At 50.5% G+C, this 18,901-nt stretch overlaps 7 protein-coding genes across 7 annotated transcripts; 2 read left to right on the top strand and 5 right to left on the bottom strand.

Moving 5' to 3' along the window:
• Positions 1–3,980: 3,980 nt before the first annotated feature.
• COCSADRAFT_26460 (uncharacterized protein) lies at positions 3,981–4,863 on the bottom strand (the record flags this gene model as incomplete). The annotated part of the gene is made up of 5 exons (XM_007701529.1): positions 3,981–4,149; positions 4,305–4,406; positions 4,473–4,542; positions 4,628–4,757; positions 4,837–4,863. The coding sequence occupies 5 exons, from the start codon at positions 4,861–4,863 to the stop codon at positions 3,981–3,983; spliced, it is 498 nt and encodes a 165-aa protein (XP_007699719.1).
• Positions 4,864–7,032: 2,169 nt separating this feature from the next.
• Positions 7,033–7,820, bottom strand: COCSADRAFT_90082 (uncharacterized protein; the record flags this gene model as incomplete). The annotated part of the gene is made up of 3 exons (XM_007701939.1): positions 7,033–7,369; positions 7,420–7,478; positions 7,584–7,820. 3 exons carry the CDS (start codon positions 7,818–7,820, stop codon positions 7,033–7,035), a joined length of 633 nt encoding a protein of 210 aa, XP_007700129.1.
• Positions 7,821–8,051: 231 nt separating this feature from the next.
• Positions 8,052–11,328, bottom strand: COCSADRAFT_181417 (uncharacterized protein). Its single transcript, XM_007701938.1, has 5 exons — positions 10,107–11,328; positions 9,016–9,044; positions 8,822–8,960; positions 8,513–8,770; positions 8,052–8,411 (listed from the first exon to the last, which is right to left on the bottom strand). Exons 1-5 carry the CDS (start codon positions 11,286–11,288, stop codon positions 8,355–8,357), a joined length of 1,665 nt encoding a protein of 554 aa, XP_007700128.1. The 5' UTR covers positions 11,289–11,328; the 3' UTR covers positions 8,052–8,354.
• Positions 11,329–11,580: 252 nt separating this feature from the next.
• On the top strand, positions 11,581–13,130 carry COCSADRAFT_90062 (uncharacterized protein; the record flags this gene model as incomplete). The annotated part of the gene is made up of 2 exons (XM_007701937.1): positions 11,581–11,663; positions 11,840–13,130. 2 exons carry the CDS (start codon positions 11,581–11,583, stop codon positions 13,128–13,130), a joined length of 1,374 nt encoding a protein of 457 aa, XP_007700127.1.
• Positions 13,131–13,518: 388 nt separating this feature from the next.
• COCSADRAFT_160520 (uncharacterized protein) lies at positions 13,519–14,295 on the bottom strand (the record flags this gene model as incomplete). The annotated part of the gene is made up of 6 exons (XM_007701936.1): positions 13,519–13,835; positions 13,888–13,997; positions 14,046–14,084; positions 14,131–14,151; positions 14,207–14,232; positions 14,287–14,295. 6 exons carry the CDS (start codon positions 14,293–14,295, stop codon positions 13,519–13,521), a joined length of 522 nt encoding a protein of 173 aa, XP_007700126.1.
• A 555-nt stretch (positions 14,296–14,850) lies between these two features.
• On the top strand, positions 14,851–15,826 carry COCSADRAFT_36867 (uncharacterized protein). The gene is made up of 4 exons (XM_007701622.1): positions 14,851–14,909; positions 15,042–15,437; positions 15,499–15,585; positions 15,641–15,826. Exons 1-4 carry the CDS (start codon positions 14,898–14,900, stop codon positions 15,668–15,670), a joined length of 525 nt encoding a protein of 174 aa, XP_007699812.1. The 5' UTR covers positions 14,851–14,897; the 3' UTR covers positions 15,671–15,826.
• An 856-nt stretch (positions 15,827–16,682) lies between these two features.
• On the bottom strand, positions 16,683–18,165 carry COCSADRAFT_199686 (uncharacterized protein). The gene is made up of 2 exons (XM_007701935.1): positions 17,717–18,165; positions 16,683–17,657 (listed from the first exon to the last, which is right to left on the bottom strand). The coding sequence occupies exons 1-2, from the start codon at positions 17,959–17,961 to the stop codon at positions 16,964–16,966; spliced, it is 939 nt and encodes a 312-aa protein (XP_007700125.1). The 5' UTR covers positions 17,962–18,165; the 3' UTR covers positions 16,683–16,963.
• Positions 18,166–18,901: the final 736 nt, after the last annotated feature.

The following is an 18,901-nucleotide window of genomic DNA, read 5'->3' as shown; positions in this document are numbered from 1 at the left end:
GTACATCGGCTGCATCGCTTCAGTTGGCTCTCGCTACGCCATGGCACCTTTAGGATAAGTCGGCACCAAGCATACGATCGAGGACGTCTGCAAGCGGATATGTAACCGAGTTGGGCAATGGGTGCGAATCCACATGGCATGTACACGCGAGGAAAGCAAGCGCCTTGCCGGTAGCTGGTGGACAAAGTGATGGCAAGGCAGATTGTTGGAGCCTTGGTGGCGCTCCAGACCCAGCCGTGCTCGCGAGTAGCTACTCTCGATCGATCCTTAGAACATCATGATAACGACTGAATCTGCTAATGCAGTCCTGTTGAGACTATCATCTGCAATATCAGCCCAGTGGGTGGAGTCTTGTCGAGCTTGGGAAACTGCTCAAAGACTGGATGAAAGTTCATCCCTGATTTTGAGTTGAGAAGAAGACGCATGTCAGGATGACCAAAGTCCGAGGTTAAGAACCCGCGCGTAATCGGCGAAGTATTTCCGAACAGATGAACAGCGCGCTTAAGATATCGCGCAGTGGATCGGCCAAGATCGCCCATCTCGACAAAGCTGATGGCATCGTTGCTTTGTGGGCTCTGCCGTGTTGACGCGTGTGGCACAGGTTGAGATTGCCCCTGTATTTTCTTCGGTTTAAACTGTGGTGTGGTGTTCAAGGTAGATGCTAGGGGGTGCAGTGTGCGTAGACAAAGCTGGCATGGCGTTATCGTTACTGTTAGCTGCACAAACAAAAGATAGCAATCTTCTTCTTCTTACGCTGCCAACGCAATTGTGGTTTGATGTAGTAGCAACGCTCTGTTCAAAAGAACAAAATACAATCAATGGCAGTCCATCAGTGGCTCCTGGGCCTGCAAACGTGGCCACTGTACATGTCCAGTGAGGTGCGTCTATGTATACACGCCGAAATCCTTCGGATGATGCCGCCGCCGCCACCGCGTCCTCCTTGGGGAGGGGTCTGATGAGGTACAGACAATGGCCCCGATAATGGGTGACTACAACGACCCAGCGTTATGGCAAGGACGTCTGATCCTAAGGGCTTCGGGACGCCACAGATGCTGATCGGTGAGCAAAACCTGGAGTGAAACACAAGATTGGGGACAGGGGTGCTGGAAAAAGAGATATATGCATCCGCCAAAAGGACTGCACACAGCGCCACCTGGTGGAAGCCGCTACATGCAATCAAAAACAAAGACAAGAGTTGGTCGAGTTAGGCTCTAGGCGTACCTCGAGTGGTTGCGACGGCTTCTTGTCCATATCCGCGACAGTTTTGTGATGTCATGCTATCAGCCCGTCTGGCGGTCCGGGTAAGCGATTCCCTAATGCACGTCACACACATTGCAGGGTTAGCCGCGCTGTGTCCACTTAGTCATGGGCAGACTAGGGGAACTGCTCAAGACTGCCGTCAGGCGGGAACGCATCCAAACAGGTTGGTCTAATCCTCACTCCTGCGCAGCGTGACTCCGTAGGGAAATGCGCGTCTTGCCCCCTTCATGCTCTTTTCGTATGCGCGCCTTAAGGCCCTCCTTACTCTGACACGCCGGATGACTTGTTGTCAACTTTAGGTCCAGCCTAATTTCCTGCTTGCATAGAGCAACTGCGTGGATACAATTAGTGTGTGTATAGGTGCATGGAGTCGCACATGTGCTTTCCAATGAATAGAGGCGGAGCACAATCCGCATTACCGCTAACTATGATCATCAAGTTCGGCTCTCTTTTCAATTTCACATCTTTAGGTTTTGCGCTACTTAAATCTATACTTGTCTATGTCAGCTCGTCTCGGCTCTATTCCATGTCATTTGCAGGCCTGCAAGTTCCAATCTAAGCTGGCCTGTCGCGGCTGCATCTCGAGCCCACTTATTTATTACCAAGCTTGAGTGGGGGAAATCAGTCTCGACCAAGCTTCTATCGGCCAGAATAACTCGTTTATGGTAACCGAAAAAAGACCAGGGGCTAATACTTACAGGCCCGTAAGTCTTACAACCAGGCGTCTGTGCAACTATCCGAACTCTAGGCGGTATATATTAGTTTACATCAAAGAAGGACAAATGGCACGGCTCGTTGGCCCTCTTTCATCCGGCTTGATTGTTACCGCTTGAGCTTAGGAGAGCAAACTGGGAAAACACCTATTCAATTTTGAATAAGAGAGGGTAAAAAAGTGGGTACATGTGGGCGTATGACTATGGCTGACATTTATTTAGGAAACTGTACCGTGCTAATATGCTCATGCGCATGTTCGACATTACTCCAGAAATTCACCAGGATTGGCATTATATCACGGATGATTACATGTAAGTCTGCTAGGATAAAAAATGGTACCCACTAAAGACGCTCTCATGATAATACTTGCTTATGTGGTTGACGATGTAATGTCACGAGTCATGTCAACTCTCCCTACCAAACTCCATTAACACACCAAACTAGCGGCGCAATACCTGTACTAAGTATGATCAGTGTAGAAGTGTTGTTTTATAAACGCGTGCATATCTGGAAAGTCTCCTTCACTGTCAATTCCTGTCATCCTCGTCTGCGCCCGCCCCCTACCGTACCCTGAGTCAACCTTTACCTCACCAGCATATGTATCGCCGACCAAGAGATTCCAAGAGATCCGAAACGCACACATGCGGTCCTATGCTACCCGGAATGACATGGTTATCTCACTTCTTGACCATATTCGCCAGCGCCCTAACCTAACTAGTGCATTTCGAACATAATCCTCGCACTTTGCAACGATCCTCGAAGTCCTCGCAGGGGTTCCGCATAGACCCATGTCGCAAAGCATTTTTTTTAGATGTAACAGTATACAGAAGCTCGAAATGATAAGTGCGAACCCAACAGTGCGCCCCACCGGGTACCCCAACCGTACCCCCACACAGGAGGAAACAAAGAACGGAAATAGAGAGGGCGCCTAAAAATCCATCCTCATAGGGCATTTCCATTCGCCGAGTAAACAAAATAGAATGACAAGTCATACGAGGGTTCGGGGATAAGAAAGGAGAGATAGGGCGTAAGCGAGGCTGCTCGCCCGCATTCTCATTGATGCCTACTAGACACTAAGGAGCTTACCTGACAGGCATCCATCTTTCACCGGCTGCACTGCGCTGCCCAGCATTTCCAGAAACAGTACAGAATCCCGCTGCTTATGGCGCTAGCCGCGCGTCAACTGACTGCTTCGGCGCAGATATTTGCCCGTATCAGGAGGTGCAAAAGAGACGTGTATCGACGCGCAATCGAGCGATATATGGCGCAACGGTGGCGGAAGGTGGTAAGCAGAGCAGGATGTAGATCAAAGTGAGATATCCCTTTCGCATCTGAAAGGCGAGAAAGTAAAGTGTATTGCGCGACTGGACGCATGGCCGAGCATGATTCATATTCGTGCCGAGCAGAGAGATACGGCGCTATCGAGCTTTCCAGCGACTCAAAGGTTTGTGTACTATCTCGCGACTATGTTGAACCAAGAGATAGGAATCAATATGCAACAGAATGAGAGCAGCCTTTACACCTCACAAACCCTCTGCTGAACATAGCCACGACTATCATTAATTTTTCATGATGAAATTGCTTTTTTCTCGGTAAACAACTCTTCTGTATCTCATATATTGGGCCTGAAATTCTTTTGACAAACAAACCGTAGTAGGAAGCAAGTACTATGCGAGATCAGCGCTAGCTATGCATACAAGAGATATTCAAAGATGAGCAAAAAACACATGTAAAACAGGCGCAACAACACATCGTAGACAGGGGAAAAAGAGCCAGCTCGATCAAAATTTAGAGAAAAAAAAGGAAATCTAATACCAATCAACTTTCCACAAAAGAACGACCACAACAAACCAAAACTCCAACCCTTCTATGCTCAGAAAACACCCAAGAAACTCCAACCCTCTCATTCACCGCCGAGAGAAAAAGCAAAGAAAAATGCCTACAACACCATTTCCCCCAAACCCTCATCTATCATCGCCCCACTTTCCCCTCTCCTCAAACCCACCTCACCTCGCAGGCGGCTGCACCCAATGCCTCAACATCTGCGCAACCGCCCAATTCCACTCATTCACAAACGCCTCCGTCAACTGCGTAACCTGCTCTGCCGTCGGTGCATGGCCCGCCCACATGGCCGGCTGCGAAGCCTGGTAGCGCGCGTAGTACGGGATGAGTTGACTTCTTCAGTTAGCAAGGTAGTCGGTTCCCGGGTTCACATACTTGAGGAACGAAGTGAATGGGGGAGATGAGGTGGAAGGGATGGATGGAAAGGACGAGAGAGAGGGTGAATAGGGAGAGAAAAGAGAAGAGAAGAAGGAGATAGAGGGACGTACTCTGCTTGTATCTTACTCAAGACGAGCCAACATAGGTTCCAGGAGCGGTTACTGGCTGGGTCGGTGTAGACGCGGCGTTTGGCTTCGTCGAGGCAGTCTGAGCTGTAGTTTTTATATCTCTGATTAGTCTTGGGAGTTTTTTTGGAAATACATGTTTGGAGGAGTTACCTGAATGGATAGTTTCGAGTCAAGCCACGAAGTTCGGTTAGGAGGCTGTGGGAGTCGACGTAGTAGGACCCTGAGGATTAAAGAAAGTTGATATTAATTTTATGATGCAGTTGAGAGATTGGATGGGGAGGTGCGAGGTGCATTTGCTGGCTTACATGCTGATGTCATGGCTTCGCTGCAGTCGGAGGTACCGAGGACTGCGAAAGCTTTTTCGATGCGGCGGAGTTCGACTATCGTGTTCACTCGGTGGGCTCGCAAGGCCTGAATGTATTTCTCTTTCTCTGCCTGGGTGATGTTAGATGTATGAGAAGAATGATATTACGAAGCAGGTTATAAATGACGTTTGGGGAGAATGATAACGTACATTTGTGATCCTTTGAGTTGAGGACATTGCGAAAAACTCTGGCACGTAGTATGTACGAGCTGGTGGGCTGTTGAATTCTTGTAGTTCGGTATCGGTTGAGTGTGTGAACAGATTCCGCATACAAGTTTTCAGAAGGTAGTATCCGATGAGCGATATGGAGTTCTTGAGGAAAATATATGTCGAGTTCTTAGATAGTGCTATTCCTGCTTTGAGTCATGCATTTGGAATGGGAAAATGAATTCATTATATAAAGCTGTACCCAGCCTTTTACCTTCAATCTGATGACGCCCGAGGCTGGTATCTTGCTGTATGGAAGTTCAGCTGTAACAAGATAGATTCGGAAAGCCTCCACAAACAAGAGCAAAGGACCCTTCTGTTTGACCAAAGCCACATGGCCATGAAGCCACAAAATGCTCCCAAATCCCACAGCCCAGGATGATGGGGCTAACTAGGCAAGGTAAGTATGGAGGTATTCAGTAAGATAATAATCTTCTTAAGACAAAAATGGTCAGCTTCATCGCCTACAGACATCCGTGCAATGAGATCCATGGGAACGGCCACGCTCCTGGTGAGTTGATAGGCTTCTTCATTGGTACGAATGGCCCTTTCCGGCGTCAAACAGAGATGCTATCGTCAGACTGTGGTCTATAGACAAGGATGAGTCGATCATGGACCTGGCGGGCCGGCAGATCCAAGCTCACGCGCCGTCATGATGGTTCCATACTTTTGACACTCACGAATCAGATGCCAAGCTTTTGTATTGAGTGCTCATTCGTTGTATATTCGATATTCATCGACACCTGGATGCAAAATGGAGCCTTATTGACTATAGTCTAGTATTTCTCAAGTCAAAAACAATCGTGGCTGAAGAGATCAGAGACGAGCACCTATCGGCCAAGTTTCACTATACGGGTTCACAGCATAATGACCGCCAGCTGAACGTACCAGTTTGAAGTTGTTGTGTTAGTGAGCCAGGCGCAGGTGAGTCGGAGAGTGCGATAGGTGCCCGGAAGTTTGAGTTCCCGGCGTAAATCTGGGAGGCCTTATGTCACGATCAGTAAATAAACCTGGGAGTTTGAGTTTGAGGCTGAGGCTGATGGTGAAGCTGACGGTGCAAGGAATCAAGTTTGGGGAGGCTTCGGAACTGCCGCACAGTGGCTAGTACTCTAGCGTGTGGCTCAGCGACTCCAACCCCAACTTCACTACTGCTCCCCATCAATCGCCCGTCATTTCGAAGCTGCTCACATGACCATGCAATATGTTTCTGAAGTCTCGTGAATGCGCTGACCAGCAAGACATAGTAATACGCTCCATGACGGGAAATTTTCTCTGCTCAAAACGAAACTGTACGATCTAACGGTTCACTAGCCATAGTTGCGATCGCGACACAAACCAATGTCATCCTTGCCAAGGGGAAATGTCTACGAGGCTGAAAGTGGGTGCGTCAGCAGTCTAACGTGAGAAAGAGCCTCCACACTGGCGAGTCAGTACGCCCACAAAATACAACGGGATGATGCAATACCAACAGCCTTGTCTGGGTCATACCCAGAAGTTGATTGGATATATGGTACCAAGCTTTCAATGATCGCCTACTAGAGGATATGCTTCTTATGGCTCACCTCATCGACAGGCCCATGACATGGTCAGCCAGTGCTAGGTTCGGAAGGAGACGTTTCCAGGAAGGGATTCCAAAGATACTAGAATGGGAATGTTTGGTCACGTAGTCGTCTACAGCTGAGAGACTGCAAGCTTGACAACGATGTCAAAACGCTCAAAGCGCACATTGGTCATGAATGATGGTTGGCCACACCTCCGCCCCTGTCCAACAAAGGATCTGGATACCCTATGCTACCCAAGCCTAAAACAAGGATTTGCATCCTCTTCAGCTGAAGCATTGCTGGGCCGCCTTATTTCGTGAAGAAGCAGTGATGTCCATCATCTTCATTCGCGCTCACACTTGTCTCAGAATCAGAGCATGGCTCAAGTGAGTTACTTTCCTCGCACTTCCAGATATCTAAAATTGTCAGCTCAACTATTTCTATTCCTCTTGTTGATGCAAAATAAGAAGACAGATTGACCCGTAAAGATTCGTGTTGATTGATTCTTTTATATGAGTGGGTAGGCAGTCTTTCGACTCTGCAATGCCTTGGAAGTCATCATCCATCTCTCGCACCTAGACGCCTAGACTAAGGCAGTCTATATGCTCAACGCCATGATGGAGTTTACGATGTCGTTATCATTCTCCTTGAGAGCCTTGACGGCCTTCTTTCGGGAGACGCTGGCTTGCTGCATGACAAGCTCGATGTCCTTGCCCTCGAGGCCAGAGTCGTCGATCTCCTCGTCGTCATCCTCCTCCTCTTCCTCCTCCTTCTTGTCTTCAACAGCCTTGCCCTTGCCGTGGTCGTGGTCGTGATCGTGGTCGTGGTCATGGCCAGCGTGGTCGTGGGACTGAGCCTCGGCTTGAGCGAGCTGCTGAGCGGCGGAAGCCTGAGCCTGGGAGTTCAAGTCCTCAATCTTGGCCTCACCGAAGATGCTGGTGCGGGGTCAGTAGGCGGGATGGCAATTGAGGGGCAGTGGACTAACATCCAGGTGTTGCTCGAGGGAGACTTGTAGACGTCAGGCTGGTTGATGACGAAGAGGATCTGGCTAGTTGTTAGCTCCAATTCTATCAGAGCGGCCCTGCCCGCATCTCTGTTGTTTGACTGCGGGCTTCCACTATCAACACCAATCGGCTAGCGGACACTCACGTTCTTCGGTCGGCGCAGGGTGACGCGGGTGATGCCTTCGATGTGCTTCAGACCGAGCTTGGCAATGGCCTTGCGAGCCTTCTTCTCGTTGCGAGAGTGGACAGCGACGGAGGAGCCCGCAGGCACGTTGACCTCGCCCTCCTCAGCCTCGGACTCGTCGCTGGACTCATCCTCCTCGATCTGAGCGTTCTTCTTCTCGGGCTCGTCGGGGATCTCTTCAATGCGTGGGTTGGCCATTTTTTTCGTGTGTAGGTGACGAGACGTGGTGATGGTACTGGTGCTGCAATATCGAGGTCCGCCGGGTGGTGGTCGCAGCTTCCCCCAAAAATGATTTGTGGGCGGTTTAGCGCGGACAGCTCCTCCCCCAAAAGTTCGCATATGACGATTGACTACTACAACTGCTGCTACTGCTATGGCTACTGCAGCAATCACATCATCCTCGCACAGTCACACTTTCACAGAAACAAGCCAGTTCAAAGAGGGTATCAAATTGGCAATTCTAGTTGCAGTCTTTTGTTGTGTGTGTTCATGAAATTGTGGATTGGACTCTCTTGCTACATGTAGAATGCATGCGAGAGCCGAGTAAACGTTTCCCATACCGAATTGCACCATGCCAAACATTGGACTTATTCACCCGAAACCAGGTCTTGAATTTTTGAATGCCTTTGAGGGTCGCCTTCGGAATGCTCATGAAAAATGCACATCATGCCTCTCCGTCACCTGCATGCAGCGACCTCCACAACGCCTGTCTCCCGACATCATCTAGAATACCTATGCCTTTGCGCTGGCGCGGATCTTGGCAAAGGTCTTCTGGACCTCGAAGCGGGCCTGTGTGTCTGTTAGCTAGGATATTTCCAGACTACGCCAATTCCCCGGGACACAATCCAAATTACGACCAGTCACAGGGGGCAACGCTAGACGCAACGTACCTGCTTCCTCATCTTCATGACCTTGAAGCGCTCAAAGTCGTTCAGTCCCCGCCTTTTCTGCATGGCCGCACGCTTCTTTGCCCATGCGCTCTCGTCGAACTTTTGCTGGACCTTGTGCTCTTCCCACTTCTTTGCGACGTGACCAACACCGCTGGCGCGGGGAAGCTTGGGGATGACGATAGGTGTGAGGGAGAGTTTGGCAAGGGCGATCTCCTGGCGGGGAACGGGGGCCTTCTCGGAAGGACCATCGACGAGAACCTATGCTTCTGTGAGCGGCTGAATAGCAACCGAGTCCGCAGGTTTCCGTACACGCTTGTGGTCAATGATCTCGACAATGGCAGCCAGGCGACCCTCGTACTGGCCCTCGTTGAAGAGGACCACACGGCCGACCTCGACCAGCCTCCAGGCACTCGTTGTGATTTCGGCGTCACCCATTTCGTCGGTTGTGCTGCGAATGAATGTTAGACAATGAAGCGAGTATGGTGCAGCGTCGAGAGGCGTACTGGTCGGAAATTAGGTCGTTGGTGGTGTTCTGTTCGGAATGTAGAGACAATGCGATCGAAAATCCAAGTGCGGTGCCGGGGCCGTGCACAAGCGAAGCCCGGCTTGGCGCTAGCAGAAAAACGCAACCGCGACCGCGACTTATTTCTTTACATCTTGGCCTCACCAACACCAGCAACATCAACGCCCAACTGCAGTCTTCTGCGATGCACTCGCTGCGCCTGTGTTATGCGCATATACAGAGTGCTTCTGACGGATGAGGGTTGATGCGTCTCGCCGGCTACGGGCACATTTACTCATTCCTCTGCAAACTGACTGCAGCTGCAGATTAGCTCTATAGCTCCACTGGTACGTCTCCATCCTCCGCAATTTTCCTCACCCTCCAAGGATGACATAATTTGCGATTGAGCCCGTCGTCGGAGACCCTCGCCGGGGTCTCTTAACGGTGGCGGGTTTATGATATTCAATTTCTTACATATTCTGAGTTTGCTTCACACACCCAGTTTATCATGTCGATACTCTGCGCAAGACCTTTGCTAACTGTGAAAAGATTTTAGGCACATTCCCACTCATAGCTCATGGGTCTACGACTTAATCTTGCATTGTGATGTAGCATAACACGTCTGCTCACTTACTCTGAAGCCATCAGTAACTCACCCAAGGTCAGTCCAGCTTTACTTGCATCATCACGCGCCCCCCTTCCAATGATTACAACATGCAATAGATAGTAGATGATTACCATGATTACTACTTTATCACCAAGATCACTGAGGAAGAATTCAAATACGCTTTTGCTTGACATAGCTTTGGCTTGGAACAAATAGCTAACAAGCTTGCAGATTTATCAAATGCCAGGCTTTGATCCCATTCGCGGAATAGTATCTACAGACACTGTCAACGGTCCCATATCAACTAGTATGGAGCAACGTGACATATTCACTGTAGAACTGGGAAATTTCCTATCACGGGATGTATTTGCTATGTATGTGTGTCAATAGTAAATTATAAAGGTAGGTGCAAGATTGACCTTGGATCGGTCATTCATATTCATCAGTTAGCTAGACGAACAGTAATTAGCTCATCCATCAATCACATTTCCCTCAATCATCCTTTGCTCAGGTGTTCCACCTCTCCTCCGTGTGATCTTTCTCCCATAGTTGCGGTAGAGATTCATCAATAGCTCTCTCACCACAGGATGGAATCCTGTTCTTGCGTCAAACTTGCTTCCACTATATGGAAACGCTACAATTTTCCTCCAGTCGGCGTTGTCCTCGAAGTAAAATTCCAAATCGAACGCTTCTGCTTTCTTGAGCATGTCTTTGAGCACTTCCCCCTTGTGACCGTTGATGTCTGCCCATGCCCAAAGAGCGGGATTGTAGAAGTCGAGGGTACCTGATGCCTCTGTTGCAAGGATCTGCGCATTGAACAACAGGTGCCGAAGAGTATTCAAGTCGCAATCGCAGTCTATAACCGCATACTGCAACATTTCCGTGGTAATACCCTTTGGCACACCCAAGAGAACCGCCAAAGCCGCAACTGCATGCTCGTTGCCCTCTCTAATAGCTTCTCGAATACCCACTTTTGCCACCTCACCAGCCATACTACCCTCCCAATCAATCTCACCGTTCAAACTCACTAGCACATACAGTAACGACGCCTTGTCCTCTGTCCATGGCCCATGCAGCAGTTTCTCAGGAATATTGAAACTGCGTGCAAACCCCAAATACGGGATCTTGGTAAACATGTACGGCCACAGCCCGTCAAAATACGATACATCGGGTATAGTAACGCCAGTGGCTGCCCACGCTTTCCCGCGCAACTTGACCATGGCCTCGTGCGCGCGCCGCACGTAGGCTAGGAAGAACTCATAGGTGAAGAAGCGGCAGGATAGAAGGTCTGATTGCAGTGCTGGGTCGCTGGTGACTTTCCGGTCCCTATAGATGGTGCGATGATCGACTGTGTGGCAGAAAGAGCGCATGGTGAATTCCATGGTGATTGCGCGTGAGGATAGTTTTTTGCCTAGGGAAGGAGAGCATTGGGGGAGAGCAATGTTCATACTGTCCAGGAATATCATTTCCAGCAATTCGACGGGAAGGCCTTCGAGCGTTGGCATGGCGGGCGTTGCGACTTTAGCTTTGCTTTTTGTTTTTTGTTTCCGGGGCCGTTTTGGTTGAGAAGTAGTCGTAGTAGTAGTGGGTGCGGAGGATGCCTGGATAAATGCTGCGGGTAAGTGTTTGCGTTTCTTGCCGCGTACAATGATGGGCGTGAGATCCATTGGTCTTTTTGTATGCGCCGCGTCACCAGTAGGCACCAGTATATCGGCCTGCATGTAATGGATGGATCGGGAAAGGTCCGCTGCGATCAAGACTATAGGTGGTGCGCCTCACCTGGTGCGTGCACTGCTGTGGCTTTGCCGCGGCGTTGTTCCTGGCTAGCGTGGATCGTGTTTCCGCTGTTCTTCCTGTCGCATAAACAAAAGACGTCCAACAGCATAGCCACGATACGCGCCCTCGCAGCGCTCCCGATCGGAAGAGAAGTAGACGATTTAGGGAAAAGAGTCGGAAAAAATGCAGGTCCACGCTGTACCAGATTCGGAACGCGCGTTTGATTCGACAGGGAGGAAGCTGCCCTGGGCGTATGAGTTTGCGGAGTAAGTCTTTCTTTCACAGTCTTTGTTCAGTGTGAATCATTTGATACTGGCGAGCGCGTCATCGAAGAGCCTTAGACATATCAGTCTACTTTTCCTCGCCATGTTCGCATTATGGAAGACCTGGAACGGGAAGATGCTGTAATAAAGCGCACGCGGCTGACACCAGACCTCAACAGCTCAGACCAAAATCAACGACGTCTCCCTGAAGAAAAAGGTCCCTTTGGAAAAGCACGGAAACGCGGAACTTCACGGGCAAAGACACCCTTGGGCGCCAACCAAGCGGCCGACGAAGCAAAACTACTCAACCAACGCGCAATCGATGACATATTTGGTCGGTACAAGGCAGAAGAGGACAAAAGGCGCTCAATATCATCGCGTCCCATTGCCGCGCTTCCCCCATCCGGCTCAGTACCCAACTTGATAGACGTAAGCAATGGACTTAACAATTCCTTTGCCGCCGGTCCATCGACAAACTCGGCCTTCATACAAGAACCAAAGGAAGTAATACTCTACGGTTACGGCAGCGATGCACAATGGGCAGCGATATCGCACTACGAAAAGGTCTCTAACGGCCTCATCTACGAAGAATACGACCGCGAGCCCTACAACCCAAAGTTCGGATACACGTTTACTTCGCAACGGGCGTCACATTACCGATCGCTAAACAAGGCATCGCTGAGAAAAATAAACGAATTTGTCGGCGGCGACCACTGGATCAAAGTCACGTTCGACAGTGCCGAAGCAGCAGAGCGTGCATGCCACTACAGCCCCAAGAACATCCAGGGCTACACTGTGTATGCCGAAATGTATAGAGGAACCGGCCCTCAAGGCGGCGACCGCCCCATCCGCGCAGAACCAGGAAACTTTTCGCAAGCCACCTCTCCAAACACCATCTCCTCAGGCACCATTGGCCCCCGCGGCATCAGCACATCGCAGTCCTCTGCCACCGCCTCGTCCGCCACAGCAACCGCCTCGCAGCCCGCAGCATTACTAGCACCAAACGGATACCGCGGTCCAAACGACATCCCGGCCTTCATGCGCAGCACAGCCGGCTCCTTCCCCTCGCACCTCGACGACATGCCCGTGGAACCCGAGCGAAAAGAAGAGCACCAAGTCCTCGATCCAAATACCATTCCCGCACGCAGTATAACTACTGCCCTGAATCCCCGCTCTCAACGCGCGACACTGCGTCTTAAAGGCGCAAATGTCAAGCCTGCCATCTTTCTGCCGCAGGAAAAGGCGTTTTTGCCGGCGAAACCACGCTGGCAGCAGACGGTGGGCTCGCTGCCGATGATTGGGTGGGTGTTTGGGTCTGGTCAGGGCATCATTGGAGATCAGGTGCCGAGGAAAGAGGATGGTAGCTTTGATGCAAATGGGGCGAGTTTGTACTGGCGAATGTGGTACGCGGTGGATAATTGCTTTGGAAGTGATTTTTGTGGAGTGAGGGATGCAGAGTATGACGACTAAATCGGGTGGAGGATAAGGACAAGGACGAGGAGGACGAAGGGGACAATTGGATAGGGCTTGGCGGACTGGTAAACATGAGCATTGGGTGGCGTTTTGGGCGCTTGCACAAGCGCATTTCTTTTCCTATATTTCAATGAGCGCCAGCCTGAGCAGATTGACGATGCAGCATCGAGGCATTCAAGTATGCCGCGGAAAGTGGTATGTAAAATGTAATATTATTTCAAGAGCTAACGCCAACGCCCGGAAGATTAAATCTAACACGCGTGTGACCATCATGCTTTCATGTCCGTATTCAGTCAACCCCCATGGCAAGGGCAAATATGCCACATGCCTCGTACACTCTTCTCCTCCATCCTCTGGCAACCTCATTCTTGTCGTATTAGTGTGCCTAGACATATTGGCTCAACCATCGGATGCCCTCGCCGTATCCCTGCCTCATGACGACACTGCACATGAAGACTTCAACAGGTCGGATACCCTCGAGAGGCACCTTGCCCTTGCCGGTTGTCTGATATAGACCGAGCACAGAGCGGAGCTGGTCCTCGGAGACGGCGTCGGGGTGATCAATCTTGTTACCAAGAATGACGAAAGGAGTGTTCTTAAGCTCTTCCATGGCGAGGAGAGCATCGAGCTCGGCTTTCGACTCGGTAAGACGCTCATGGTCCTTGGCATCGACGAGGAAGACGATGCCGGAGACTTCGGGGACTAAAGACGAGTCAATACGGCGTGCAAGGATTGTGAAATCTGGTAAGCGTACAGTAATCCCGCCACAATCGTCGGGCTTGCGCGTGGCCTCCAAGGTCAAAGGTTGTGAACTTGACGTTTCCTATCGAGAGCTCCTCGGAGGTGGGGTGCAAGGTTGGCTGGCTAGAGGAATATTAGCTAGCGGCGAGGGAAGGACCGTGATTCACGTACAGAACAGCAACCCTGTCGTTCTTGAGCATATGCAGCAGCCTAGATGCGTTAGTCGAATCGCGCGCGCCCGGTTCGATTGCCATACGTGGTCTTTCCAGCATTGTCACTGCATCATAGTTAGCTATGGGCGTCTGGATTCGAATGTGTGCGGAAATGCGTACAGTCCGAGGAAGAGGAGCTTGGCATGCTGTACATATGTTAGCCTCAGTCGGATGGTTGTGTCCACAGCGCTCATGCCTACCTTGTTCATAAGTCCAAGCGAGGACAGAACATCCCAAACTATCGTGCCATGTCAGCTTCTGTTGATTCGGGTCCTCGGCGAGCGAATTGCGTATGGAGAGGCGTATGTGTCGTATGCGGGGGGTAATCGATGCGCATGTGACAAGGCCGACGTAGCCATGTTGTGGACAACTTTGGAGGTTCTCAGGGGAAAAGGGCGAAGAAAACAGGCTCCTTGTATATTCCTGGCGCTGTATCTTCGCCGTTGATGCTGCATATGCAGGTATGGCTTTCGTCGGGCTTCATCCGTAACGGGAGAGACAAATGGTAAACTTACACCTGGCGCAAGGTCAGCAGGGGTAGATGAAGTGACAGCATAGCCACTCACCAATCAATAATCCACATGATTGTAATATAGACTTAGGCGGAGACTATGAGTAGAAAGTGCAGCAGGGTGGCGTCGGGTGTGGATGGGAGAAGTAAACTTGGGGAAGATGGCCACCATAGAGGGCGGAAGTGAGCGGTGGTCCGGGCGCCGGTTTCTTGGCAGCTCTGTTCCGAGCTCTCGCGAAGAACTTGGACTTGCACCCTCACGAAACAGAAACCACCGCATTCCCGTCTAAATCCATCACAATGGCCGTCGGAGTACGTCATATCCCCTCCCAGAACACCGTCGAAGCTGTTCCCAGCCCAATTGCTGCGCCGCCAGCGAAGCCCCGCCCGCAATGGCAGCCCCGAAGTGAATATCAAGAAAACTAACTTGTCCCCCTCCCACAGCGCAGCGCTGCCCTCAAGCTCGACTGGACCAAGCTCGCTACGCAGCTTGGTCTCAAGGGTCAAACCGCCGCCTCCCTCCAAGCCTTCAAGAAGCGCAACGACGATGCGCGCCGCAAGATTGCCGTCCTCTCGGAGCAGTCGCAGTCCGTTGACTTCGCCTATTACCGCAGTGTCCTCAAGAACCAGGCCGTCGTCGACGACATTGAGAAGCAGTTCAACGCATTCAAGCCCCAGACGTACGACGTAGGAAGGCAGATCAAGGCCATTGAGGCTTTCGAGGCCCAGGCCGTCCAGAGCGCAGAGCAGACCAAGTCCGTCGTCGACAAGGAGTTGAGCGATCTCCAAAAGACCCTCAAGAACATCGAGGAGGCCAGGCCATTCTCTGACCTTACTGTTGTATGTGGACTCAGCTATGGATGAGTGGGGTGGACTATGTGTGTGCTGACGAATATCGCAGGACGAGGTTGCCGCTGCCCAGCCCGAGATTGACAAGCGCACCGAGCAGCTCGTCTCCAAGGGTCGCTGGGCCGTTCCTGGCTACAAGGCACGTTTTTGGAGCAATTACCCTCGTCGATACATGAATACTAACAATCCTGCAGGAGAAGTTTGGCGATCTGTCCGTCCTCTAAATATCTTCTTTCCATGTAGTCCAAGTGTACCCGATCTGGGTTGTATTACCTACGTATTTGTGAATAGTTCCAGAGAGTGGAAATGCAATCTAGATTCTGATCACATGTATTGGGACTTATACACGTGCATTGCCCCTGTACTGTGCTAATGACACAAAAGATAAGATGGAACTATTTCCAACTTATTCACCTTTCACTAACCAATCCATTCCTCAAGCTCTATCTGCATTGACTGAGATTAGCACTTAGGTCCGTGTCAAAAAATATCAAGAAACAGTCTGCTCCCAAGCAGTAACTTTGACTGCGCCGTTGTAAGCAGGAATTTAAGCTAAACACATGAAAAATCGATTAGAGTCATGTATCACACGTATACGCAGTTGAGTAAAAGAAGGCTTGTGCCAAACGCAAACATGAGTATTTCAGAGTCTGAAACACTACGCTCACGTCCGGAGATATAAACCTGGGGGTATTCGAATGCTCGCCGCTTGGCAGGAAAGATGAGAAAATATATTCATTTATCTTATATCGAATCAAGCACATTGATACATACATCCACCATCCAAACAGCGCTTTTTATTCTGGGCTACTCGAAGCTTTATTTCGTTGGTATTGGGGTTCGAGACAAATGTCTATATGTAACTAGTCTTCATATTCAATATCCAACAGACCACTGGCTTACTATCACTGCACTGTAACTCTCTCATTACAATCCCGTATATCTGGCGTTTGTAATTCGCTTACCTCCACCCCCCATGTCACGAAAGAAAGGAGATGAGGGATAGCGTTTTTGATTCAACGCCTTAGCTACGCTTGTACAGCAACCAGATAGGCTGGGGGGCTGGAGATGGAGTGTGAGTTGGCATTCGGTTTGTAGGCTAGCGATGGAAGGGGAGAGGGGGGAATGCTGACAGTGGGATTTTTGAAAGTTCTATCGTAAATTTTTGAGTCTGGATAGGAGTAGAAACAGAGCAAGGATCAAATATATCAGATGGACAGAAGGATATCAAAGTTGAACTAATTCTTTTTTTATTTGGAAAAAAAATCTTTTACTCATTTCCATTTCACTTCATTACTATCTACACTCTTTTTCTCTCTTGCCAATTAAATCTCCCTTCTCATAATCATTTACCTCCACGATCATAAACACATAATCTCATAAAGGAGTGTCGTTACATAACCAAATAAAAAAACCCTCCCCTGAAACCATGCATCTTTCTTCCCCTTTACGCTTCATAAAGCCATTAACCACCCCACATATCTTCGTTATCCTCATCTCGTATTCTCATGTTCCCTTTACAGGGCCAAAAACATGGCAAAAACACCACCAAAAAGCGCACCCAGGCCAGCGACCGACGACGTAGCCGCAGCACCGGTGAAATCGGGGAGAGGAGGGATAGTGTGTGTGGCGCTGTGGTTGCTGGGGGGAGCAGTGATTTGGGGCTGGCCGTCGGAGATCTGGGTCACGGCGGGAGGAGTGGTCTCTGGTTCGGGCTCTGGCTCTGGGGTGACGATGGGGGCCGGAGGCTCAGGAGCTGGGGAAGAAGCTTGAGGTTGACCGTCAGAGATTTGGGTGACGGGGGGTGGTGGTGGGGGAGCGGAGCCTGGAGCGGAAGCCTGAGGTTGGCCATCGGAGATCTGAGTGACTGGGGGTAGTGGTGGAGGAGCAGAGCCTGGGGCGGAAGCTTGGGGTTGGCCGTCGGAGATTTGGGTTACTGCTGGCTCAGAGGCTTGGGGCTGGCCGTCGGAGATTTGGGTAACTTCGGGGTCTTTGGTGTTGCTGTCGCTGTCGCTGTCGCTGACCATGACGGCCATGATGTTGATGGGGAGGCACTGTTCACCGATGGATTGGCTGTAGAGGTTGTAGAAGTCGCCGGACAGGCACTGGTAGAAGAGCGTGGAGCCCTTGAGCGACAGGGAGTTGTTGCTACAGAGGCCAAAACCGTCGACGTCGAGGGCGTCGGCTTGGACTGGGCCGTCGAACTGGAATCTGTGGATGTTTTTAGTTGATGTCAAGGAGTAGTGAGTAGGGTATCCATGTAGACGTACTGGTAGTTGGAAGCAATGTATCCATCACGACCAGACTGGTCCTTCAATACACCATCCTTGAGAGTCATCTTGAGGGTACCATCAAACTGGCGGCGGGCAAGGGCACGCTTCTTCTCCGCCTCGGGAGCCTTGACGGTGGTAATGGTGAATGTTCCATCAACCGAGGCCGCACACTCGGAACCAGAAGAGGCCTGGGGAAGGGCAGTGGCCGCAGCCACAAGGCCAGCAATGATAAAAGACTTCATTTTCAAAAAGAAATAAGTCAAGATACTACTGCTAGTATCAACACTGCGATTGATAGCGAGAGTGAAGTAACGATAGGAGGGTAGACTGATTGAACGAGGTATCAGTTACTGTGAGAACGAAGGTATGAGATGATTTGAAAGACAAAGGGATACAGCAAGACAAAGCAGTTATATAGATGTTCTGGTCAAATCCAGATGCACCTCATCGACCATGTCTGATCCGGTATGACATGATCAACTGTCTCCGCATTAGACCAGCGGCCATTGCTCGATTCTACGCGTCTGCTAGTGTCGACGCTTCCGATGCAGGAAAAAGATGGCTGAAGAGAGGGCTTGCATTCACCCGGCCCCTCAGTCAATCCTTGACAGCCTTACTAGATGCCGTCAACAGCCGTTTGTCAAGCTTGAGCTACAAAAGGGCTGAGTGCACTCCGCGGTTGACAATTGCTTGGGTCAGATGGTGAACCGAACTTTCTTGCAGATGATTCTACCACTCGCATCTTTGCTCGGGGCAGTTATGCGTGCAATCCGGCGTCCTTGCAGTCGCATCTGGTATGACGTTGTTATTTCTCCAACCCCCACTAAGGTTGTTTCGTCGCCATGCCAGCCAACTTGCAGGGGAGGCAGTGTGAAAATGCAGACGTATTAGCTCGCTCAGTTCAACTATTGGAAGGAAAAGATTCACAATGATCCGGGCTATTCAGATTGGTCTCGAGGGCCTCGGATACCCAGGCGAGGTGAAAGATTTGTGCCCAATCGAGTATGACGCTTACGCTGACTAGCGCAACGCTTGTGCAGTGGATGTGGCTGGCGTTGATCATACGGGACTGGTCTCCAGCCTCTCACTCGTCGTGCCGTTACTTGGGAACGCTTGAGACGGGCTGGGGAAGTGGGGGACGCTGCTGTGTAGTATATTGGCTTGCATATCGATGGGCCGCTG

Source organism: Bipolaris sorokiniana, assembly GCF_000338995.1.
Source record: "Bipolaris sorokiniana ND90Pr unplaced genomic scaffold COCSAscaffold_7, whole genome shotgun sequence".
NCBI lineage: Eukaryota > Fungi > Ascomycota > Dothideomycetes > Pleosporales > Pleosporaceae > Bipolaris > Bipolaris sorokiniana.
The sequence above is the reverse complement of the archived record's forward strand: the minus strand, read 5'-3'. Positions and strand labels throughout refer to the sequence as shown.

Coding starts and splice junctions, on each gene's coding strand:
- COCSADRAFT_181417 (XM_007701938.1), bottom strand. CDS start 11,288: ATGGATCTCACGCCCATCATTGTACGCGGCAAGAAACGCAAACACTTA. Junction 9,045..10,106: donor AAAGGATGATTGAGGGAAAT/GTGATTGATGGA, acceptor CATTCCGAACAG/AACACCACCAACGACCTAAT. Junction 8,771..8,821: donor AGATCATTGACCACAAGCGT/GTACGGAAACCT, acceptor ACAGAAGCATAG/GTTCTCGTCGATGGTCCTTC.
- COCSADRAFT_36867 (XM_007701622.1), top strand. Junction 15,438..15,498: donor CATTCTCTGACCTTACTGTT/GTATGTGGACTC, acceptor CGAATATCGCAG/GACGAGGTTGCCGCTGCCCA. Junction 15,586..15,640: donor GGGCCGTTCCTGGCTACAAG/GCACGTTTTTGG, acceptor ACAATCCTGCAG/GAGAAGTTTGGCGATCTGTC.
- COCSADRAFT_199686 (XM_007701935.1), bottom strand. CDS start 17,961: ATGAAGTCTTTTATCATTGCTGGCCTTGTGGCTGCGGCCACTGCCCTT. Junction 17,658..17,716: donor TACATTGCTTCCAACTACCA/GTACGTCTACAT, acceptor AAACATCCACAG/ATTCCAGTTCGACGGCCCAG.